Source organism: Sebastes fasciatus, chromosome 18 (assembly GCF_043250625.1).
Source record: "Sebastes fasciatus isolate fSebFas1 chromosome 18, fSebFas1.pri, whole genome shotgun sequence".
In the NCBI taxonomy this organism is placed as follows: Eukaryota; Metazoa; Chordata; class Actinopteri; order Perciformes; family Sebastidae; genus Sebastes; species Sebastes fasciatus.
In genome coordinates, this window is record NC_133812.1 from 30,438,130 (window position 1) to 30,454,193 (window position 16,064).

Below are 16,064 nucleotides of genomic sequence, written 5' to 3' on the forward strand. Positions count from 1 at the left end.
AGTACATCTTAAAGCATGTTAAAGATATATACTGTACATATGTACACATATACACTATACTGTATATATACACACATATATATATATATATACACAGTGTATATATATATATAAATATATATATACATATACATACATACTGTATATACATACACACATATATATATAAATATATATATACATATACATACATACTGTAAATGCAGTAAAAATGGCATTCTATAAATATATATAAAGATGCTCGTCTGTCAGCATCAATCAGCAACTAGAAGACATATTAGCAGACAGGAAGTTATGAAATCCCCCTTTTTTATTTGGTTGAATGTCTTAATGACTCATTTACAGATCGTCACATCCTCATCATTTAACCCCCCCCCTTTAGTAATATCACATTTAAATTATGGTATTTCTGTGACAAATTAAAAGAAAATGAAAAATGTATGTACAGTGTTAAAACAGACATTAATTAATAAAACATGTCCATTCACAATAAGTACTTTTGTCAGTTCATTTGCTGTTTCATGAGTTATATTTACAACAATTACAAAAATAATAAATAACGTCTTCTTTCAGCGGTCCGTGGCCTCGTTGCTTTTACACTTTGGATTTGAGAAGATGTGAAATGTTCTGGGACACTTGAAGTAAAACCATGACGGAGAGATGATCTTAAGCTGAAATGTGATCCATCAAAGACGGAGCCAAGATAAAGACGGAGGTATTTGTCTGAGCTGGTTTATGAACAGTTTGCAATTCATAAAATCACACAATGGGCTCGTTGCTGGTCCGACATGTAGCTCTACATTAGTTTACTGCAGTTTAATATTGAGGAGTTTTAGCGATGGAGAGATGAGTTTATCTTTAGTTTGACACACTTTGGCCTTTATTTATTGAGAAAAACAAACCCTTTAAATGTCACCCCTAAAACTATCAGGATAACATCATGAATCACAATAATGATGACATGAAATGTTCACATCGCGTTATGCCGAGCTGCTGCTGCACAGAGCTGCTGCTGCACAGAGAGCTGCTGCTGCACAGAGAGCTGCTGCACAGAGCTGCTGCTGCACAGAGAGCTGCTGCACAGAGCTGCTGCTGCACAGAGAGCTGCTGCACAGAGCTGCTGCACAGAGAGCTGCTGCTGCACAGAGAGCTGCTGCTGCTGCACAGAGCTGCTGCTGCACAGAGAGCTGCTGCACAGAGAGCTGCTGCTGCACAGAGAGCTGCTGCTGCACAGAGAGCTGCTGCACAGAGAGCTGCTGCACATAGCTGCTGCTGCTGCACAGAGCTGCTGCTGCTGCACAGAGAGCTGCTGCTGCACAGAGAGCTGCTGCTGCACAGAGCTGCTGCTGCTGCACAGAGCTGCTGCTGCACAGAGAGCTGCTGCTGCACAGAGCTGCTGCTGCTGCACAGAGAGCTGCTGCACAGAGAGCTGCTGCACAGAGCTGCTGCTGCACAGAGCTGCTGCTGCACAGAGAGCTGCTGCTGCACAGAGCTGCTGCTGCTGCACAGAGCTGCTGCTGCACAGAGAGCTGCTGCACAGAGCTGCTGCTGCACAGAGCTGCTGCACCACAGAGAGCTGCTGCACAGAGCTGCTGCTGCACAGAGCTGCTGCTGCACAGAGAGCTGCTGCACAGAGCTGCTGCTGCACAGAGAGCTGCTGCACAGAGCTGCTGCTGCACAGAGCTGCTGCACCACAGAGAGCTGCTGCACAGAGCTGCTGCTGCACAGAGCTGCTGCTGCACAGAGCGAGCTGCTGCACAGAGCTGCTGCACAGAGCTGCTGCACAGAGCTGCTGCACAGCGCGCTGGGTTCTGGCTAGGACGGATCCGTCTTGTGTAAATATGACATCATGTTCTCGTTGTAATCGGAGCGACTCGGGGAAAACAACTCGTAAGGGACAGGATTCCCTTCGTGGGACGTTAAGACTGTTGTATTAACGTTGTAGACCAACGAAATCATAGAGGTTCACTAGAAACTCCTTCAGCTCACTTCGGCAGAGCCTCCGGCAGCGACCGGCCCGCCACGGACAGACCCAGATCCGGTTTCCCGACAGTCGGAGCCTTGGCGGGAGGTGGAGAACTCGGCAGCTCCTCCTCCGGTCAGGAGCAGAGCTTCACCTCGATGGGAGCCAACACCGACACCACGCTGCTAGAGGCCCAGGACGTATTACTGGGCCCGCTGGAGGGAAGGGAGGCACGGGGAGAACCAGAACCAGGACCAGGACTGAGCGGGGAAGACTGTCAGACCCTTTTTCTCCGTAGGACTCAACAAAACCAACACAAAGTGATAATTAAATGAACATATTAATAAATAACCTTGAACTTGATTCATGACTTCATTATATCACTGGAACCTTCATCTAAAACTAATTACACACTGCATGTAAACATGTCACACAGAACTGCTGATGGACCTCCTACTAGTGTAGAGATACAGGATGCCTGCAGAACAGAAATACATCAACACTAACTCTCAACCAGACGGATCCTTTCTAGCCAGAACCAGAGCCTGTGATTGACGGACAAATGCACCTTTCCAACTAGACCAAGATCCAAAGGATGCAGTCTTAGTGAATCTGGACGGAGTTTATAGATTATTATTATTATTATTATTATTATTATTATTATTATTATTAAGTAACTGAAGAGTTGATGGTTTCTGCTGTTCTTGAGGTTAAAACCATTTGAAATGGTAACGAACCCGCTTCACAAGGTGCAGAGACCCAAATGCATATTCTACAAAGTGAACTGTGGCGTTCCCAGAGAGATCAAAGTTATTATGGGATGGCTGGCTACATGGAGCCGTTGGCTTTGGCCGACCAAACAGTCTGACTGCAACACAAGAAGGAGCGCAACGATCCGACAAAACTAACTAAATCAAAATGTGTTTTTTTTCTCCATGGTTTAGCGTTTGTCCTTTTAGTCAACAGGTTACGCCGGGGGTTGTATTTTTTAGCCGAAGGTTGCACACAATGACATACGGGCTGGGCTGGTACATGTGTATAGAGTAAGTGTAACCAGAGTCTGCATGACTGTAAGGTCATGTTTTGTGGTTTGGACTGTATTACAGTGCTGTACAGTGGTGGGGGGGCATGCATCTGGAAATAAAATGCATGCACGTTGGGGAGGAAAGCCTCATCTCCACTCCACTCCTGATCCATGCTCTAAATCTTCAGCTCAAACACATAATCTGTCAGTCGCAGATCTTCTGTTTCCCCTCCTCACATTTGTGCGTTCGTGCGAAGTAGTAGCGTCCCGATTTGAAATCTTGTTAGTCGTCCTTCGAAAGAAGAATATTGTCAACCACCACACATGGCATCAAGAGCTTGTTTGAAAGGATGAACGTTGGAAGGTGTTAATGCAGCTTTTAACTGAATGTGATTGTTTGTTAGACTGAAGGGAGAGTAAACAAAAACAGCTCCTCCACACCCACATCGTCACGCCGCTCGTCCCGCCGCTGGCGTCTGATGATGTGTCACAAGGCATCCAAAAACCTTCTTTTTTATTTGGAGGACAGAGAAATGTTGGTGATGAACGGAGTCCAGAATGGAGGGCGATGCAGGGAGGATGGAACAGAGAGCGTTCACGTCCTGGTCTGGATAGCGGATCAATAACGAGGATCTCCGTTCCTTGATGGGCTGTGTTCGCCATCTTCCAGCCCAGTCCTCACTGGTTGTAATGGGATGATTAAACAGATTAGAGAGGAGTCCTGGATGACTGGAACTGTTGGCGAGATCACATCTAGCCCAGGCTAGGGTTAAATGGACGTGGCAAAGCTGGAAGGAGAAAGACGACTAAGACGTTCAGAGCTAGTTGTTTAATTTGCATGAAGACTCCTCCATAACTTGAGCTCCATGGAGGGGGCCAAGAGCCTTCCAGTGTCCACCTTACAGGTGTTGTTCAGTGGGTCGATCAAGTGGAGGTGTGGGTCTGGGCTGGTTTGATCTCTGGCAGCAGGCGGATGTGGCTGGATCATAGTCGGGGCTTGAAAGGCTAAAGATGGAGAAAGAAACTGAGATTCACCAGCAACTGTATCCAGACACATGGATCCTAACATGCAGCTCCGTTATCTACGAACAGTGCTCGAAGTGGGCCGGTACTCATAAACTAATAACGCTACTTCTTCATTTTACTCCATTTCATTCAATTCAATTCAATTCAATTTATTTTTATATAGCGTCAAATAATAACAGAATTTATCTCGAGACGCTTTATCTATAGAGCAGGTCTTAGACCGGACACCATAGTTTAGAGACCCAACAAGATCCACCAAGATCCACCAAGATCCACCAAGATCCACCAAGCGCGCTGTGGCCAGGAACAACTCCCCGATTACTGGGAAGAAGATTTTAAAGTTTTATTGAATGTGATTTTACTGGGAAAATATTTCCAGACAAATGAAATGTTCAGACGAAGGCTGTGATATGTGCAAGTAATACAATAATAATTGAACTAGTAAACATAACGGTCCAAAATGATGTCAAATTGCAGTTTTTAGTCAAAAACCTTCACATTTTCTTGGTGGAGCCCCAAACCCAATATCTCCTAGTATCTTTTATTCACTGTAGATATTATAGTTATAGATATCTGTTTATCCTGCTGTATAATATCTATAGACTGTAGGCTACAATAACACATGAAACACTTAACACTAGTATTAACACTATATACAAACACACCACCTTAACCCTAGAAGGTTCCAGTGTGAATATCATTGGAGTATTAGAAGCCTACTACAGAAGATGCATAGCCCGAGTATAATAATATAGCAATAAAACCACAGCTGGTTATGACCGACTCAGCGGAACATGCTTAAAGACATCGTGAATAAAGAGGAATAAGTCTCAAGAGATTGCTGATATGCCAACATGTGAGTAAGAGAGTACCGGCACTCCAAGCACTGCACAAACTATTCTATTATTAGATTGTAAAACCAGAATGAACAGTTCTTTATAGAGCTTCTTCTACCTGCATATGGACAAATCAAATCTATCTTACCTACCTACTTCTGCTAGTTGAGGCTCATCCACACCGTCACTTTCCTGTGGGAGGAGAGGAAATAACCCACGTTACCGCCAATATCACAGCAAAGCCTTCCAACATCTGTAAACCCATCTGGACTAAATCATTACTATCATACAGGTTACCTGCAGGTTTCACAAAGCTCATCTCAAAACTATTACAATTTAAAATAATCTGAACATCCGAAATAAAAGAAATGTGAAAACCTGACTATATCTGATAGACATGCTGGTCTGGTCTATAGCTTGGAGCCATAAAGCCATGCTGGTCTGGTCTATAGCTTGGAGCCATAAAGCCATGCTGGTCTGGTCTATAGCTTGGAGCCATAAAGACATGCTGGTCTGGTCTATAGCTTGGAGCCATAAAGACATGCTGGTCTGGTCTATAGCTTGGAGCCATAAAGACATGCTGGTCTGGTCTATAGCTTGGAGCCATAAAGACATGCTGGTCTGGTCTATAGCTTGGAGCCATAAAGCTCCTCTGTTAGATCATTTTTAGGACATGGCAGGGGAACCAATCAGCGATCAGCGTTATTGGATTTATTGTTGCTGCAGCTCTTGGGCATAGCGTTATTACTATTAGAGGTTTGTTTAAAGTAGAAGTTTGGAGACGTGTTTCAACTACTCGGTTTACTCGGTTACCGTCTATGAGGGACACGGGATTGGGGGTGTGGTCATGAGAGCCTCCTCTGGATGACGTATAAAGATTTCTTGTCTGTCATATCATACCACATAAGTATCAAACAAGAAGTAAGTATTAAGTACCAGATGATACAGTTACAGGTAGGGATGCAACTAATGATTATTTTCTTTGTTGATTAATCTGCTGATTATTTGTTTGGTCTATAAAATCCCAAAGCCCAAGATGACGTCCTCAAATGTCTTGTTTTGTTCAGTTTACAGTCATAGAGGAGGAAAGAAACCAGAAAATATTCACTTTTCTTTAAATTACTCAAACTGATTAATTGATTATCAAAATAGTTGACAACGAATAGATTAGTCAGTGCAGCTCTAGTTACATAACAATACAGTATGAAAGGGTGGAGCTACAGTAATTAACTGAGCCATGCTTATCTTCTGTACAGTGACATAATGCAACACTGACAACAAGCACATGGAAACAACATGCAGGTACAAGACGACTTCAGTGACTGATGAATGTGACAGAAATAATACTATATACTAAAACAATGATCGGACAGTACGAGTCGTTTTGTTATGGATGAATTTAGAAGCAGCGATGAGCCACGTACAGCCAGCTGACAACACGAGGATGAAGACAACGTGACAGCACAGTGCTAATCTGACAGCAGCGGTTTAGTTAATGTGATGAGTGAGGGAGCAGCGATGAGCCACGTACAGCCAGACAGGAAACCAACGGAGACAACGACAACATGACACACAGATGAGTCGAGGCGGCTCTTACGAGTCACTTTGACTCTGGTAGCGTCTCTCCGGGGTTTTCCTCCCCTGCTGGACTGGCCGAGGTCGGCGACCGGGGCTCAGGCGGAGGCATGGGCAGCGGCAGGGGGATGGGCTGACTCTGGCCTTCTGGGCTCTCTGGACCCAGATTAGATTTGGGCTGGCCTATAATTACTGTATAACCTGTTGGATTGGAGCATGAAAACATGAATCCTGCAGTGTGAGAGCGTGATAAAGTTACAGACAGCCTTTAGGGTTGGTTATAGATATAAGATAAGATAGAGGCTCAGGTGTGTGTGTCACTCTGAATGAATTAAAGAGCAGAAAGAGAAAAGAAAACGAGTGTTGAAAAGTTTCACTTCAGAAACGATGCATCCGATCGGCTCTTCTGATCTCTTTATAAAGACCAACGATCAAACTATTTAGAACTACGGCTATCAATTGATTCAAATATTTAATCACGATTAATCTCAAATTAATCTCACATGTTTGATCTGTTCTAAAGGAACCTTAAAGGGAGATTAGTATTTAATCCTCTTATCAACATGGGAGTGGACTAATATGCTGCTTTATGCAAATGTATGTATATATTTATTATTATAAATCAATGAACAACACAAAACAATGACAGATATTGATCCAGAAACCCTCACAGGTACTGCATTTAGCATAAAACAATATGCTCCAATCAGAACATGGCAAACTGCAGCCCAACAGGCAACAACAGCTGTCAGTGTGTCAGTGTGCAAGCGTTACAAAAATGAAGTGTGTAGTTACCGGGTGGGTGGGTGTCGGGCTATCGAAAGCGAAATTAACCGAAACTGACATCCCTAGCATCAACCACCCTAAACCATAACCATTAGACCTGACAGCCTAAACCATAACCATGTGAAACGCCAACCGGTCTCACGGGAAGGCGTAAAAATACCACGACATTACACGGACATTCCGCGTGTCATGAGTACGCATTTGAGCGTTTTCGCGTTTCATTTGTACACCGCGCAAACGTCCGTAGTTGGTGGTTTTCTTGCCTGAACCTAAGTTAGGTGGGCTGGAAAGGCCGTCTCACCTCCGTCCTGCTCTGCTTTGATTTGGGCCTCCAGGTCTTCAGGGTCCACGTACTGGTAGTTTTCATCATCGTCAGGTGGTTTACACTTCCCACAGCAGAAACAACAGCAGCAGCAACAGCAGCAGCAGGTGAACATGGTGCAGCACAGTACCAGACCCTGTAGGGGTTAACAAGCAAACACAACAACGTTCACTAAGAAGACCATCTCATAGGACTGTCTTTATCTCCACATTATTAACACTAGCAACATTAGAAACAACAACGTCTCTAGATGACGTCATGTTGAGTGTTGATGGAGCAGCTGCATAGATCCATAGTCCATCCAGACTCCATTCAGAAAACAAGCATTTTAAAAGTTGTCTGCTTGTCGTCATGGTAACAGACCTGACGAAGCATGAATTCAGACTTTTTCTCTATTTTGTTCTCCATGTACTAAACTAAATAACATCTATTTATAGATGTTAATAGATAGATGTCTAAGAGGCGTTTCTACAACCTAAAAGCATGAAAGACGTAGAGTAGTCCTCTCAGACATCTGACTGAAGACAATCAAGCTTCTGTGGCAGAAGATTAATAACTTTAAGACAAATTTATTGTGTCAGTCTCTTCCTAAACTGACACTGTCATATGCAATATAGTAAGCCAACAATAGTTTCTACAGTAGAATTGATCAATATATACTAGTTGACTACAACCAACGTGACTTTACTCGACATAGTCAAGTATAGCACAAACTGTCTCCTACATGCACAACTTTAAAAATCAAAGCACAAACCTTAAACCACCATTTGGACATGAGGAAGTAATATTTGACGCTCTCCTCTCCGAACTGTTCAGACACATAAAGGCCCATGGAGCCATACTCGTTATAGATCTTCCTCTTTGTCTCATCGTTTAAAATGGAGTTGGCGTTGTTAATCTCCTTAAACTTCTCCGCTGCCTCAGGGTTGTCTGGGTTCTTATCCGGGTGGTACTTCAATGCTAGTTTCCTGACAGGAGAGACGAAGAAGAAGAACACAGGAAATCAAATAATGTGGAAAGTGAAGCAGAAAGTAAAGAAAAGTGAAAGAAGGAGGGATTAGATTGATATTTTCTTTATTTTAGGGTATTTTTATTTATTCTCTATTAAAAGGAGAGTATGAGAGTATAAAAAACACAAAGAAAAACAAGCTATGCGACATGTTCCTGTTCTTCCACCAGATTAAACTGGCCACTTATGAGGGGTCAGGAACAGGATTACACTAATTTAAGCAAAGGATGTAGGAAATGCCTCAAGTAATAATTACAACATGGTTAGCCTGCCTACTCTGGAGAAACGGATCCTTTCTGAGGAAACATCTTAAACTGGAGTAATAACTCAGATTACTGCTCACCTGTATGCTTTCTTGATGTCCTCAGCAGTCGCTCCTTTCTCCAGGCCCAGCACTTTGTACACACTTTCCCCAGCGGTGGACATCTTCCTCTGGGGACGGGAGGGGTTCGGTTCAGCCATGGCTCACCTCTGGTATCATTAGGAGAAAAATATATGTAGTGAAAAATCATTTAAAGATGATGACATGTTTCTGAATGTTCCTGAGGGATTAGAGATAAAATACTGCAGTCGGTGGAGAGCAGCTGCGGCGCATGGCTCAAAAAACTGCGGCCGCCTCGATCTTGTGAGGTTATCGTTGCTCACGTGCGCATGACGTCAGAGCGAGTCGGCATCAAGTCGGACACAAATCTAACCGGCATGCATTGAGCGCCGATCGCCGGTGATCGAGGCCTACTATCTATAAACTGCACTGACACCCAGTTACCCAGACTTGGGCTGCCCAGGACTGAGGGCTAGAGTTCTTGGGTTGCCCAGGACTGAGGTACAGAGTTCTTGGGCTGCCCAGGACTGAGGTACAGAGTTCTTGGGTTGCCCAGGCATGAGGTACAGAGTGCTTGGGCTGCCCAGGACTGAGGTACAGAGTTCTTGGGTTGCCCAGGCCTGAGGTACAGAGTGCTTGGGTTGCACAGGACTGAGGTACAGAGTTCTGGGGCTGCCCAGGACTGAGGTACAGAGTTCTTGGGTTGCCCAGGACTGAGGTACAGAGTTCTTGGGTTGCCCAGGACTGAGGTACAGAGTTCTTGGGTTGCCCAGGACTGAGGTACAGAGTTCTTGGGCTGCCCAGGACTGAGGTCTAGAGTTCTTGGGTTGCACAGGACTGAGGTACAGAGTTCTTGGGCTGCCCAGGACTGAGGTCTAGAGTTCTTGGGTTGCTCAGGCCTGAGGTACAGAGTTCTTGGGTTGCCCAGGACTGAGGTCTAGAGTTCTTGGGTTTAGCCGTACAAATAAAAACACAATGTGTTCAAATGTAATCTAGTAAAATTTAGTTTTTGAAGAGAAACTTGAATAAACCCAGTTGTTCAAAGTGGATGTTTTCACAGCGATATAAAATAGATAATAGAGAGGGAGTTATGACCTAGCTTCCTAACGGTAATAAAGGAGTGGATGTTGAAGTACCTTGGATTGATGGATTTAGTAGCCTATAGGTATTAAGCTGAGTGTTCAGGCTAGAACTGATTAACCGTCAATATATTTAAGTTATTTTGCTTCAAATTTTGCTCTGGCCTCTTCTCTAAGTTTGTATTCAACATAATACTTCATTTTCTCCATTAAATGTACTGAAACAAATGCATATGTGACACAGAAAGGTGATTTATTATTTTGGCTGGTAAAAAATATGCTTGGCTGATGGATTTTTTCATCAATGTCCCCTTTGCCGGAGAGTCTAAAAGTCACTGATAGACACCGATATTATATTATTATATATTATATGTTATATGTTATATATATATATATATATTATATTATATCCATAATGTTTCATAACTAGAGCAACATAATTACAGTTATGTTCAATAGCTTGGAATCAGTGCTTCACAATTACAGTAGAAAAAAGGGATTTCTATTAAACCGTGACTACTCTACCAACACACAGTAACCCTAACCCTCTCACTCTGCCACACTAATAATGCTGTGTGGCTTCGTTGACTAAATAAGATTACATTCTGCTGATCTCACACATTATACATCCTAGTACAGGTCAGACTGAGGCTATAGACAACGTCCTGGTCAGACCGAGGATATAGACAACGTCCTGGTCAGACCGAGGATATAGACAACGTCCTGGTCAGACCGAGGATATAGACAACGTCCTGGTCAGACCGAGGATATAGACAACGTCCTGGTCAGACCGAGGCTATAGACAACGTCCTGGTCAGACCGAGGATATAGACAACGTCCTGGTCAGACCGAGGATATAGACAACGTCCTGGTCAGACCGAGGCTGTAGACAACGTCCTGGTCAGACCGAGGTTGTAGACAACGTCCTGGTCAGACCGAGGTTGTAGACAACGTCCTGGTCAGACCGAGGCTGTAGACAACGTCCTGGTCAGACCGAGGCTGTAGACAACGTCCTGGTGAGACCGAGGCTATAGACAACGTCCTGGTCAGACCGAGGCTATAGACAACGTCCTGGTCAGACCGAGGTTATAGACAACGTCCTGGTCAGACCGAGGCTATAGACAACGTCCTGGTCAGACCGAGGTTATAGACAACGTCCTGGTCAGACCGAGGTTATAGACAACGTCCTGGTCAGACCGAGGTTATAGACAACGTCCTGGTCAGACCGAGGTTATAGACAACGTCCTGGTCAGACCGAGGCTATAGACAACGTCCTGGTCAGACCGAGGCTGTAGACAACGTCCTGGTCAGACCGAGGCTATAGACAACGTCCTGGTCAGACCGAGGTTATAGACAACGTCCTGGTCAGACCGAGGCTATAGACAACGTCCTGGTCAGACTGAGGCTCTCAGCATTACATGTTTAAAAATGTAAAAGTATGTCAAACTTCAAGCTTGCCTGATCACACATACACAGAAAAACAGCATTAGCGAAGAGGACCAGCGGTCACAAATAGACCAAAACTGACGAGGTATTTGTTCAACAACGTCATTCTCTAGTCTTACAATGAATAATATGACTATGACAACTAAAAGAAACATTTAGCCAGTTTGTAAAAAGACACATATTTTTAAAAAAGTCCTCCATTAGCAACAGTATGACTGAAGCTAAAATATATTATAGGGCACTTCCAAACCAATATCAACCAGCAGAAACACTAATTTGTGGGCATAGACACAAAACAGCTTATTCTACTACTCAGGTCCATATTTAGAGGTACTTATAATATCATTTTAAAAGGCTATTATTAGACATTAAGGTCCTGTTTTGTGCTGCAGCTCAACAAGACATTTTTTATTGCTTGAGACAAAAGGCGCTTGTCAAAATCCACAACTGAGGAAAATCATGTGAGGCCTGAGGGCAATGTTGAGAAAAGTCTCAGTGAAGACAACAAAGACTCTGGAGATAGACTCTAACACTGTAACACTCTTAAAATAAATGTCTTTATTGTTAAAAATAACAATATTAGGTGTGTGACATGTTAACTATGTAAGCCCAACAGCCAAGGCCAAGCAACCCCAAAAATGTCCATATTAAATAGCTCTGCCAGACAGGTGAACAATTATCATTAACAAGTCCTGTATGACAGTAATTAAGAGCATTAGGTTGAGGAACTTGAACATTATGTCCTATAACGGAGTAAGAAAGAGAGAAAATAAGCAGTATACCTATCACTCCAAATGTTAAAAAACACACTTTTTCAATATAAATGACTGTTAAATATACAGGCTTTTAAATGTCTTACAAAAAGGGGGACTAGCTGAGTGAGTTGAGACCAACACAAATCAATAGAGTTGTTCTGATACCAGTTTCAGAAAGGCGTCCGATACTGCCCAAATTTGTAATCGGTAATCGGTGAGTAAGCCCGTCTATGCACCGATCCGATGCCATAATTTATTAACCCAGAAAAAAAATCTACTTATTTAACCATAAATCAGTCCTTCTTCATATATATATATATATATTTATATATATATATATAACATTATATTCTGATATAGGTGACTTGTGAATTTGCCCCTAGGGTTCAATGAAGTCTATTGATACGATATTATGGACGGGAGAAGGAATGCCGCGTGATTGTCGTCTGTTTGTCCTTGTGGAGCTCTAATCCGTTGCTAATCTCCCCTCACATGGACGGCTACTTTCTATGTTACACCCAGTCATTCACTAATACACGTCACAGACAACATTCACTAATACACGTCACAGACAACATTCACTATTACACGTTACACCCAGTCATTCACTAATACACGTCACAGACAACATTCACTAATACACGTCACAGACAACATTCACTATTACACGTTACACCCAGTCATTCACTAATACACGTCACAGACAACATTCACTAATACACGTCACAGACAACATTCACTATTACACGCTACACCCAGTCATTCACTAATACACGTCACAGACAACATTCACTAATACACGTCACAGACAACATTCACTAATACACGTCACAGACAACATTCACTATTACACGTTACACCCAGTCATTCACTAATACACGTCACAGACAACATTCACTAATACACGTCACAGAAAACATTCACTAATACACGTCACAGACAACATTCACTATTACACGTTACACCCAGTCATTCACTAATACACGTCACAGACAACATTCACTAATACACGTCACAGACAACATTCACTATTACACGCTACACCCAGTCATTCACTAATACACGTCACAGACAACATTCACTAATACACGTCACAGACAACATTCACTAATACACGTCACAGACAACATTCACTATTACACGTTACACCCAGTCATTCACTAATACACGTCACAGACAACATTCACTAATACACGTCACAGACAACATTCACTATTACACGTTACACCCAGTCATTCACTATTACACGTTACACCCAGTCATTCACTATTACATGTTACACCCAGTAATTCACTATTACACGTTACACCCAGTCATTCACTATTACACGTTACACCCAGTCATTCACTATTACATGTTACACCCAGTAATTCACTATTACACGTTACACCCAGTCATTCACTATTACACGTTACACCCAGTCATTCACTATTACACGTTACACCCAGTCATTCACTAATACACGTCACAGACAACATTCACTAATACACGTCAGACAACATTCACTAATACACGTTACACCCAGTCATTCACTATTACACGTCACAGACAACATTCACTAATACACGTCACAGACAACATTCACTAATACACGTCACAGAAAACATTCACTAATGCACGTCACAGACAACATTCACTAATACACGTCACAGACAACGTTCACTAATACACGTCACAGACAACATTCACTAATACACGTCACAGACAACGTTCACTAATACACGTCACAGACGTTCACAAATACACGTCACAGAAAACATTCACTAATGCATGTCACAGACAACATTCACTATTACACGTTACACCCAGTCATTCACTATTACACGTCACAGACAACGTTCACCAATACACGTCACAGACAACGTTCACTAATACACGTCACAGACAACGTTCACTAATACACGTCACAGACAACATTCACTATTACACGTCACAGACAATGTTCACTAATACACGTCACAGACAACGTTCACTATTACACGTCACAGACAACATTCACTAATACATGTGAACGCTGATACGCTTATTTCTTGTAGTCCTGTCAGAAGTTATTTGTCTCTTCCTGAATCATCCAAATAAACTGTCATGTTACTGCTGACAGGTAGCTAGCTGCTAGCTGTTAGCTGCTAGACTCTAGCTGCTAGCTAAAGGAAATGTTAGACGACATGAGACATCTGATAAACCTCAGTAGTTTATCTAAGGCCAGATAAATGAATAAATGTATAAACATGTGAAGCTAGTACCTGTTAGCCAGCAGTAGCCCAACAGGGTAACCCTAACATTAACCCTAACCCGACAGGGTAAACCTAACCCTAACCCTAACATTAACCCTAACCCGACAGGGTAACCCTAACCCTAACCCTAACATTAACCCTAACCCTAACATTAACCCTAACATTAACCCTAACCCTAACATTAACCCTAACCCTAACATTAACCCTAACCCTAACATTAACCCTAACCCGACAGGGTAAACCTAACCCTAACCCTAACCCTAACATTAACCCTAACCCGACAGGGTAAACCTAACCCTAACCCTAACCCTAACATTAACCCTAACCCGACAGGATAAACCTAACCCTAACCCTAACCCACAAGGGTAACCCTAACCCTAACCCGACAGGGTAAACCTAACCCTAACCCTAACCCACAAGGGTAAACCTAACCCTAACCCTAACATTAAACCTAACCCTAACCCTAACCCACAAGGGTAATCCTAACCCTAACCCTAACCCACAAGGGTAACCCTAACCCTAACCCGACAGGGTAACCCTAACCCTAACCCACAAGGGTAACCCTAACCCTAACCCGACAGGGTAAACCTAACCCTAACCCACAAGGGTAAACCTAACCCTAACCCTAACCCGACAGGGTAACCCTAACCCTAACCCGACAGGGTAAACCTAACCCTAACCCACAAGGGTAACCCTAACCCGACAGGGTAAACCTAACCCTAACCCTAACCCACAAGGGTAAACCTAACCCTAACCCTAACCCACAAGGGTAAACCTAACCCTAACCCTAATCCGACAGGGTAAACCTAACCCTAACCCGACAGGGTAAACCTAACCCTAACCCACAAGGGTAACCCTAACCCTAACCCGACAGGGTAACCCTAACCCTAACCCGACAGGGTAAACCTAACCCTAACCCACAAGGGTAAACCTAACCCTAACCCTAATCCGACAGGGTAAACCTAACCCTAACCCTAACCCACAAGGGTAAACCTAACCCTAACCCTAACCCACAAGGGTAAACCTAACCCTAACCCTAATCCGACAGGGTAAACCTAACCCTCCTAACCCGATAACCTAACCTAATATCTCTGGTTATCTCGGGTTGTGGTTAACCTCCTGGTTCAGTGGTTTAGTAGTGGATATCTTACCTTGTGAAGCTGAACTGTGTTTGTCTCTCTGGAAGCTCAGCTGGATCATAGAAGCTCCGGTTCTCAATTAAAGACTCATATTATTATTATTATTATTATCAGCTCAGAGGAGGAGGAGAGATACCTGCTGCTGCTGCTGCTAACCTGCTGCTAACTGCTGTCAGCTCAGAGGAGGAGGAGAGATACCTGCTGCTGCTGCTGCTGCTGCTGCTGCTAACCTGCTGCTAACGCTGCTGCTGCTGCTGCTAGCCCAGTGGAGGAGTGTTAGCTGGTGTTAGCTGCTAGCTCTTAGCTGCTAACCCTCTGTTAGCCGGTGCTAGCCTGTTAGCTGCTGCTAACCCTCTGTTAGCCGGTGCTAGCTCTTAGCTGCTAACTGCTGCTAACCCTCTGTTAGCCGGTGCTAGCCTGCTAGCTGTTAGCTGCTGCTAACCCTCTGTTAGCTGGTGCTAGCCTGTTAGCTGCTAACTGCTGCTAACCCTCTGTTAGCTGGTGCTAGCCTGTTAGCTGCTAACTGCTGCTAACCCTCTGTTAGCTGG

The 16,064-nt window shown here is 43.5% G+C and overlaps 1 protein-coding gene across 6 annotated transcripts; it reads right to left on the minus strand.

Moving 5' to 3' along the window:
* Positions 1 to 292: 292 nt before the first annotated feature.
* dnajc5ga (DnaJ (Hsp40) homolog, subfamily C, member 5 gamma a) lies at positions 293 to 15,700 on the minus strand. Of its 6 annotated transcripts, XM_074615299.1 has the most exons (9): positions 15,687 to 15,700; positions 15,529 to 15,621; positions 8,885 to 9,012; positions 8,287 to 8,500; positions 7,512 to 7,668; positions 6,447 to 6,625; positions 5,002 to 5,041; positions 1,248 to 3,992; positions 293 to 1,045 (listed from the first exon to the last, which is right to left on the minus strand). In XM_074615299.1, the coding sequence occupies exons 3-6, from the start codon at positions 9,001 to 9,003 to the stop codon at positions 6,450 to 6,452; spliced, it is 666 nt and encodes a 221-aa protein (XP_074471400.1). In that variant the 5' UTR covers positions 9,004 to 9,012; positions 15,529 to 15,621; positions 15,687 to 15,700; the 3' UTR covers positions 293 to 1,045; positions 1,248 to 3,992; positions 5,002 to 5,041; positions 6,447 to 6,449. The 6 variants fall into 6 exon arrangements, with proteins under 6 accessions (XP_074471400.1, XP_074471399.1, XP_074471398.1 ...); XM_074615298.1 differs by lacking the exon at positions 15,687 to 15,700 and having other exon boundaries at positions 293 to 1,024; positions 15,529 to 15,684; XM_074615297.1 differs by lacking the exon at positions 15,687 to 15,700 and having other exon boundaries at positions 15,529 to 15,684.
* Between the last annotated feature and the right edge of the window lie 364 nt (positions 15,701 to 16,064).

Excerpts from the sequence above, each read along its gene's own strand:
- dnajc5ga (XM_074615299.1), bottom strand. The coding sequence starts at position 9,003 with ATGGCTGAACCGAACCCCTCCCGTCCCCAGAGGAAGATGTCCACCGCT. Across the intron at positions 8,501-8,884 it reads GACATCAAGAAAGCATACAG|GAAACTAGCATTGAAGTACC; the intron begins GTGAGCAGTAAT and ends CTCTCCTGTCAG. Across the intron at positions 6,626-7,511 it reads CAAAGCAGAGCAGGACGGAG|GTTATACAGTAATTATAGGC; the intron begins GTGAGACGGCCT and ends CCAATCCAACAG.